General features: G+C 56.7%; 1 protein-coding gene across 1 annotated transcript; it reads left to right on the top strand.

Annotated features, from left to right (window-relative positions):
- Positions 1 to 212: 212 nt before the first annotated feature.
- CYTL1 (cytokine like 1) lies at positions 213 to 4,925 on the top strand. Its single transcript, XM_059682924.1, has 4 exons — positions 213 to 465; positions 2,357 to 2,401; positions 2,514 to 2,642; positions 4,302 to 4,925. The coding sequence occupies exons 1-4, from the start codon at positions 316 to 318 to the stop codon at positions 4,383 to 4,385; spliced, it is 408 nt and encodes a 135-aa protein (XP_059538907.1). The 5' UTR covers positions 213 to 315; the 3' UTR covers positions 4,386 to 4,925.
- The last annotated feature ends 4,222 nt before the right edge of the window (positions 4,926 to 9,147 follow it).

The following is a 9,147-nucleotide window of genomic DNA, read 5'->3' as shown; positions in this document are numbered from 1 at the left end:
AGCCTCCCCTCACCCACCTTTGCCTTCCTCTATTCCACACCCTCCCCCCCTGCCCCCCATCTGCCCGTCCTGCCATTTCAGGCAAAGCCACCGAGGAGCAGCTTCTACTGGAAGCTTGTGAGGGGCGCTTCCCTTCCAGGCATCCTGCACGCCCAGGCCACCCCTCCTCTCAGGTCTGAAAGGATCCAGTGTCCCCAGCCAGGTGGGCGTGCCCGTGGCCTTGGCGGGCCCCACAGGAAATGGAGGCGTGGAGGACCACCCCCCTGCAGCCGCTTAAAGGGGTACGGCCTGGGGCTGCAGGAGGCCCTTTGCACCATGAGGCCCTGGCTGCTCCCGCTGCTGCTGCTGCTCCTGGCTGGGCCCCCGGCCGTGCGGCCCGCGCCCCCAACCTGCTACTCCCGGATGCTGGGCCTGAGCCGGGAGATCAGCCGGGACTTCCAGAGGCTGCAGGCCGCGGAGCCCTCGGTGAGTCCCCCCGTCTGGAGTGGGCCAGGGGGTCCGTGCAGACCCAGGTCCCCGAAGTTTGCCTTTGAATGAAAAAAAGTGCTGTTTTTCTTTTCTGGTCATTGTTCCTCTTAAGGATATTTGTGTTTTATTCCCATCCTTTTAAATATGATACCAACGGTTTGTGCTTTAAGTACAAAGAAAAAGTAACCAAAGACTTCACAATTGCTGCTTGTAGCTTGCTAGCAAATGTCAGCGGGCCCATTGCGAAATGTGAAGAAGGAAGGAAAAACCTCCCAGTGAGTCTAGAACTCGGAGTAAAAGGGGGAGCAGGGAATGTGGCTGATTCATTCCCTTCCCTGGCCAGTGTGTTAGGGGGCGACTCCCAGAACTGCGCCCCTCCCCTACCAGCCGGGGGGCCTGGGTGAGTCACTCAGCCCCTCATCAGTGTCCTGCTCTGGGAGAGGGGACGGCTGGGCACCCGCCCCCTCCCGGCAGCTGTGAGGGTTCGGGGAGTGACTCAGTGCAGCAGGCAGAGCAGGGCCGGCACGGGCCCCGGAGTGGCGGCCGCTGTTATCACTCTCTTCTAAGGGGAGGCCCCGCTCAGGTCAGGCCGCGGGGCTGCCAGGGCCGGGCCGGGCTCTGACTGCAGCGCAGGGCGAGATGCGGGGTAAACTCCATGAAAAGCTGTGGTAACATTGAAGTGCCCCTTTGTCACTTGTAAACACTTCCAGCGCAGGGTGGCGTCCCTCGGACACGGGGTTTACGGTACCCTAACACCTTCTTTGCATTTTCTTTTTAAAAAGTTAAGTAATGTTTACTTCTTCCTAATTGTGGAAGTCATATACCTTGTAGAACGGCGGGAAAATGCAGAAAAGACAAAGAAGGGAATAAATATCACTGGCAATTCTTCCCCCTGGAGGCAGCTGCTGCCATAACATCCTGGAGGGTATTTCTGCTTTCGGCCGACGCAGGGGTGTTCAAGTGCTTGTGTGAGCGTGTGTGTGCGCCCGTAAGTGTGCAAGTGTGTGTGCGTAAGTGCATGCATGTGTGTGTGGTGTGCATGTGCGAGTGCGCACATGCATCTGCGTGTGTGCACATGTATGTGCATGTGTGCGTGCATGCATGTGTATGTGTGTGAGCATATTGGGTCAAACAGCCCAGCAGTTTTGCAATTTACTTTTAAGTGACACCATCACATATATTAACGTTCTTTTGTAACAATGGACTGTTGTGTACTTGCTCCACAGTTTATCCACCGATCCCTTGGTATTATTAGTATATATGCAGAACGAACACCTTTAAGGAATCTGATTTTAAAACGTAAAAAATGTACAGGCTCAGAACTGCAGCGATGGACGGAAGTGGAGAGGTTACATGTTCTAACTCTCTAATTTCACAGCTGGGAAACTGAGTCACCTAGGAGAAGGAGATCTGCCCACGGTCACACAGGGAACTTCAAAGGGGTTCTGGTCCCATAAACCCCGCACTGGTAGAGCTTGACCGAAATCTGGGTTTAAAGTAAAAGGCAGTGATACCGAGTATGCATACATAGGCATATTCCAACAGTCTATTATGTATATTACAATATCTGGATTACAGTTATAGAACTTTAAACATAGGCATGTATGTATGTGTACTTGTGGGGGTGGCTACACACACACACACACACACACACACACACACACACACGCGTATGCAGTTCCCTAACTCCTAGTTCATGGTGTGGAGCCTGCCCTCTGAGGTTGGGTCTGGAGGAAAGTGGCCACAGGACAAGGCAGTCCTGTGTGTCGGCATCAAGGCCGCAGGGACCTGGGCTGGGCTGGCGCGGGAGGGCTGGCAGGGAGCCTGCGGTGACCCGGCTGAGGGTGTGTCCCGTGGGCATCACAGCGACGCGTCTCCCTTCCTGCAGGAGCTGTGTGTGACGTACCTGCCCCGGCTGTACCTGGACATTCACGTAAGAGGGGTCCCCTTGCTGGGGGAGGCGGGGGGGAGGGGTTAGGTCAGAGAAGAAGGTCCCTCTGGTTCCTGGCTTCTCCCATGAGACGCCCCCTGTGGTCCACTCCCAGAACTACTGCGTGCTGGCCAAGCTGCGGGACTTCGTGGCCTCGCCCCACTGCTGGCGAGTGGCCCCGGTGGACGCCCTGAAGGATAAAGTGCGGAAACTCTACACCATCATGAACTCCTTCTGCAGGAGGGTGAGTGACGTCACAGAAGCTCTTGGTCTAGTGTTGTCAGCGGAGACGTCTAGAGGAGGAGGGTGGGCCCTGGCCGGTGTGGCTCAGTGGATAGAGCGCCAGCCTGTGGACTGAAGGGTCCTGGGTTCGATTCCTAATCAGGACACATACCCGGGTTGTGGGCTCAATCCCCAGTGGGGGACGTGCAGGAGGCAGACAATTAATTATTCTCTCTCATCATTGATGATTCTATCTCTCTCTCCCTCTCCCTTCCTCTTTAAAATCATAAAAATATATTTAAAAAAAAAAAAGAAGAGGAGGGCTGGGAGGGGAGGGGACCAGGAGGAGGTAAAGTTTAGGGAGTGCTTCCTGTTCACAAAACCCTCCCACAACCATCGTTGCCCTTGGTAAGTGATGGGGACCAGGACAAGCCCCCGGCCTCCAGGAGCCAGCCCCACGTGGATGTGGGGACGGCACCCAGGACCCGGCGCTAACCCTGTAAGACACACTCGGCTGGGAGCTGAACAGGGCAGGTGGGGAGAGGGCTGTGGAGCCCCCTCCCGGGGTCAGAGGCGTGCGCTGTGACAGGGAGAAGAGGGAGGAGACAGAAGAGGCAGGGACTGGCCCCGCTGAGATGCGGAAAGCCTGGCCTTCGTGTGGTCCGAGGGGCAGAGGCTTTGGCCCAGACAGCCCTGAGCTCCTGTCTGCACCCCCTGCTTCCCGGGTGGGCGCACCCCTCACCTCTCCAAGCCCAGTTTCCTATTAGTGCCCTGGGGACAGGACAGCGACTGTCCGAGGACCGCGGAGGAGGACACTAACCGCACCCTGACCGTGTGCCGGCGCCGCGGCAACTCCCTGGGCCTAAGAACCGGGAGGGGCCTAAGCATGGCGTTCCCAGCCACAGGCTGGCTCGGAGCAAGCTCCCAGGAAGCTAATAATGAGCGGTTAAGTTATAGTTTATGCATTTCCTGCCCACGCCCATTTCCCCCCTCATTCCCCTGTGTGTGTGTTGGGAGGGGGGGACGGAGGGGGACGGCGGGAGTTAGGCATAAATAGCACAGTGAATAGTGGTGTTACTGCCTCGATGGCACTTGAAGGTGAGCTCTGGCTGGTTTCCGTGGCGTCCCCGCAGCTGCTGCTCTGCACTTAAGGTTCATCCATCATGCACTTCCTCCCCATCTGTCCATCTGGTCAACCCGTGCATGCATGGATTCCACAAATCATCAAGAACATCTGAGATTCTATGGGAATGTGAAGACATGACTGGCTCTCCCTGGGAGGGTAAGACGGGAATTTTTCAGCCAAAGGGAACAACTGAACAGTCTTTAAAATATGTATTATATATATATATATATATATATATATATATATATATATATATATATTTTTCATTGATTTCAGAGAGGAAGGGAGAGGGAGAGAGAGAAACATCAATGATGAGAGAGAATCATTGCTCAGCTGCCTCCTGCACGCCCCCCACTGGGGATCCAGCCCACAACCCGAGCATGTGCCCTGACCGGGAATCAAACAGCGACCTCCTGGTTCATAGGTTGATGCTCAACCACTGAGCCACGCCGGCCGGGCTACTGAACAGTCTTGGAGGGCAACCAGGGGGTCTGTATTCGTGCCCGGGCCCGGCAGCCGCCCTCAGTGACAGTCCTGCCGGTGCATCTCTTTCAGGACCTGGTGTTCCTGTCCGATGACTGCAGCGCCTTGGACTACCCCATCCCAGCCACCACGGTCCCGCCCGACCCGCAAGGCTGAGGCAGCCCAGCCCAGGGAGAGAGCGGGGCTGAAGGCGGTCAGCGCCCGGGCACTGGGCTGAGCCCTTCCCCTCGGGCTCCCGTTCGCTGTCGCATCCCACGCTGTCACACGCCTCTCCAGCGCGGGAAAGCAGGCTGGTGCCGACCCTGGAACTCCCTCGAGCCCCTTAGACCCCTGCTCCCCGCACCCGCTGGGCTGGCAGGCACTCAGGCGCACAGCGCAGGTGCACTTGGAAGGCGCGAGCCAGCTTCTCCCGGGAACAGCCGTGTGAGAACAAGTGAAATAACACGCGTGCTATCGGTTCTCCTTGGAGCGGGTGGCGGTACCGCGTTTCTCTTTCTCCGCGGGAACCTGCTTGCATTTAACCAAACTCCTGTTTCACACCCGCTCCTGCCACGAGCTCCCCCGAGCTGCTTGCATTGTGAGGAAGCGTTGCTGCCTGCATGTGTGCTAGCGAGGCCCGCAGTTACCGGGCGCGATGGGAGCCACTCCTCATTGAAAGGCGACCACACGCAAATAAAGACGATCCCTCCAGCGAGACGCGCGTCAGTGGCCTCAGTGCCTGTCTCCCGGTCTCCGAGAGCCGCTGCTCTGAGCCAGACGCCCTTCCCCCCCTTCCCACGCGCCCGTGCTCCTGGGACAGTCATCCGCCTGCGTGACTGTCCTCTAGGCGTCGGGAGGTGCTCCGGCTGGTTGGGGACCCACGGGCGGGGTGGTGCCTGGTCCCGATTGCAAACATCGGTCCACGGGGTCCTCCTAACACACCCAGGACGGGCAGCGTAGGAGCCGGAGGCTCGTGTCCATGAAGTAACTTGCCAAAGGTCCCCAGCCAGTGAGTGGGTGGAAGTCAGGGCCGCAAAGCCCATGGTCTTCCCGGGCCCCCGCTGGGCCCTGCCGGGGGGGCGGGGAGGGGCTTGTTTCATGAAGACCTGAAACCCCCAAGAACAGCTCCGTGCGGGGGCTGGGCTGCTGAGAATCGTCACATGGGACGTGGGGGTTCCTGCTTCTTTCACTCCCTCTGCACACAGGGCCACGCTGCTCCTCCTCCATCGCAGAAGCCTCTGGCTCCTCAGACGGAGGCTTCATCGGGGTTTTATTTTCTGTTCAGAAGCACGAGCCCACGGTGTCCCGGTACCGGCTCCCAGGCTGCGGGACCAGGCACCCCACGCGCTCCCACTGCCGCCCCTCCTGCCCCGTCCCCACAGAGCAAGGCCTCCGCCCGCTGGGCACTTCCTGTAGCTCCACTCGGGACGAACGGGGAACTCCTCCCGGGTCGGTGTTCGGCCCAGGGCTGAGGCCCAGACACCCTCCGCGGGTGCTTGTGGACCCCAGAGAAATTACCGGAGGGATGGCTGTGAACGACGTGGGTTTGCCAGGATTTCCCCCGTGGTGGCCGACTGGTGACATTTACCGCCGCGTCCGTCCGCTGCCACCGGTGAAGCCGCCCCACTAAGTCCCATCAGCCTGCAGATGCCCCGGGGGCAGCCGGCCGGTGCTGCTGTTTTGCTCCCCCCCCCAACCCCCCACCCCCCCGCTCCCGCGCCAACGTCCCCAGCACAAGGTTTTACAGAGCGCAGAAAACGGAGAAAAGCGGGTGTGTGGGGGGGAGGGTGTGCGATCAGAATGCGAGCTGTGCACTGTCCGGCTCACACCCAGAAGCAGTTTCCACTTCTTAGACCGAGGGGCTGGCCAGGCTCCCACAGTCTCAGTCGGCTCACAGAGGGCCTTCACTATTGCCCACAGCGGGGAGGGGGGCTGGGGCCGGGGAGGGGCCGTGTTCCCGGTTACCCTACAGTCTCCAACCCCTCATTCGCCGCCGCCACCGCCGGTCTCTGTCACGCACCCTCCGACACACAGCGCGGGAGCACAGGCCACTGGTTTGTGAGCCCAGGGAGGAGGGACCACGCCTGCCTGCACCCAGCACCTTGCCGGAGGCTCACTCACTACACTGTGATGTTCATGGGCACCGGACACTGGACACTGCTTGCTGGGAGACCAAGGGAAGTCAACAGGTGAGGGCTTGCGATTCCAGGCGTTCTGTGCCCATTCTTTCTTCCTAAAACTAGCCCTGGCCGGTTTGCTCATTGGTTAGACCTGTGGTCAGCAAACTGCGGCTCGCGAGCCACATGTGGCTCTTTGGCCCCTTGAGTATGGCTCTTCCTAAGCCTTAGGAGTACCCTAATTAAGTTAATAACAATGTACCTACCTATATAGTTTAAGTTTAAAAAATTTGGCTCTCAAAAGAAATTTCAATCGTTGTACTGCTGATATTTGGCTCTGTTGACTAATGAGTTTGCCAACCACTGGCATCGGCCCTTGGATACAAGGGTTACAGGTTCGATTCCCAGTCAAGGGCATGTACCTCTGTTGCAGGCTCAATCCCTGGCCCCGGTCAGGGTGCAAACAGGAGGCAACCCATTGGTGTGTCTTTCTCACGTTAATGTTTCTCTCCCCCTGGCCCCTCCCCTGCTACTCTCCCTAAAATAAATCAGTGGAAAAAAATACCCTTGAGGGAGGATTTAAAAAATGCACAAGATCTGCACACACTCATAGCCTCAGAGGCCTGTCTCCTGTTTCCAGGAATTGCTGATTCTTGCTGGTTTGGCCAACTCAAACCTTTGTCACTCACACACATACACACACACACACACACGGACCTAAATCTTGGGGTGTCTGTTCTCCCAGTGCTCTGACCATAAAACATGCCTGTCTGGGCTGCAGCCAGCAGCAGAGACCTGGACAAAACCCAACCTTCCCCCGACACCACCCTCCCCACACCCCCCACATCTAAAAGCTTCATCATCAGCGGCTGTCTTGGAGCCCTGACTGCTGAAATCAGCCGGCACCTTCTCGCCCAGGGGCGGTTTCACCAGCGGAGGATCATTAGGCAGGAAGCCTCCTCGTAGAAGCTTCTGGATTCGGGAAAGCGCCAACGATGCGAAACCGCCTTCCGCGTTTGCGGAACGTTCCGGTCTACAGAGAGTCGTCAGATCAAGCACTCACAGGATGGAGTGAGGAAGTGCCCTGAAATCGATTAAATGTTGCAGGAGGAGAAGGGAAAAAAAATAGAAGAATCTAGCCGAAAACGGCCGCGTCAGCAGTCATAACCCAGGCTTGCATTCCTTCACCCGGAAGGTGTCCTGGGAATTCTTTGGACATTGGACACGCATTTCTAAAGCATTTGCAATCGAGTTCCTAAAATGCAGCTTGACTTATTTTCCAAGAATGCTCTGGCAGCCACACAAAGCCAAGGAAACGTGCTCTGGGCGAGTGCCCTGTCGGTCACTTCATCCGGACCCCAGGGCTCCGCATCAGCCCGCGCCCTGGGCTCGGAAATGTTCCTTGTTCAGAAGGTGGGCTCTGCTCCCGTCCCTGTCCCAGCAGAGCTCCCCGCTCCGGCCTAGGGCCAGGCACTGGGAGTCTGGAAACCCCTCAGCTCTAACCGGGAGGGGCCTGGAGGCGTGCGCGGACATTGCGTCTCGATGCTCCAAAACACTCTTAATTTATCGGGGATGATAGCATCTTACGTATGCGGAGAACTGTGCAACGTGTAAAATATTTTCCCGTCTCTTTTCCCCTTGGTTAACTTCAGTTCTTATGCCAACATTGGAGAGTGGGTGGGTGAGGGCAGCTTATCTCCATTTGCAGACTCCAGAGGGAAGCGTGAATTAAATACCCTTTTATACCATAAATGTGCCCGACGGTCTCAAATCTGACAGTATCGAGTATTCCTGAGGACGCGTGGCAACTGACATGCCGCTGCTGGTGGTGGGAAACCTCGGAAAAGGTTTGGGGTCACCCAGTAAATCTGAAATGACTCTACCCTAGGACCCAGCCATTCTAACCCTAGAATAGACCCCAGAGAAGTGCTCGCACGTGCGCCCCAGCAGTTACGTCGAAGGATGTTCACAACAGGATGTTCACAACAGCCAATGGCTGGAAACAGCCAGGAGCCCCCCAGGACCGACGGATGAACATGTTGCAGCGTCAGGCGTGGCTCGCACGGCGGAGCCTCAGGGACCTACACCGGGAGCACAGCACATCCGAACGATACCACTTCTGAAAAGCGGCAAAGCCAGGCCAAGCGTAAGAGGTGTTTTGAGGATAGAACCATAGGGGACAGAGCCTTGAAGAAGTTCAAGAACGTGCTTCACCCAATCCTCAGGGCAGAGGCTGTGCCCTGAGGAGGGGAGGAAGAGGACGGTCTGGGGGGGGGGCACACAGAGGGCTTGGAAAGCAATCGCATGGTTGTTCCTTAACCGAGGCGATGGCTCAATACATTGTCACCGTTTAAAAAAAATGTATTGCTTAGTCCATATTTAATAAATACACATTAAAACGAACACTATTCACATAAAACATCAAAGACTAATTCCAAAGGCAGGCTAATCCCATGGCCTGGCCAGGGGCTCAGATGCTTGGAGCAACGAACAGGCTCCAGGTTCGATTCCCAGTCAGGACACATACCTAGGTTGTGGGTTCAGTCCCTGGTCAAGGTGTGTACAGGAGGCAACTAATAGATGTTTCTCTTTCACATGGATGTTTCTCTCTCTCTCTCTCAAATCAATGAACCTATCCTGGGGTGAGGATTAAAAAATAATTTATAAAAATAAAATAAAAAATAATCTATATCATAAAAGGCCTGTGGTCGTGATGCTGGAACGGTGACACAGCCAAACGAGCAGCAGCTCTCACAGTGGGTGGGGCAGGACATGAGCTACTCAAGGCGGAGAGCTACTCCTGGTGGAGAGCTACTCTTGGC

The sequence above is a fragment of the Myotis daubentonii genome, chromosome 1 (genome assembly GCF_963259705.1).
Source record: "Myotis daubentonii chromosome 1, mMyoDau2.1, whole genome shotgun sequence".
In the NCBI taxonomy this organism is placed as follows: Eukaryota; Metazoa; Chordata; class Mammalia; order Chiroptera; family Vespertilionidae; genus Myotis; species Myotis daubentonii.
This window is presented reverse-complemented; position numbering and strand designations above follow the sequence as displayed.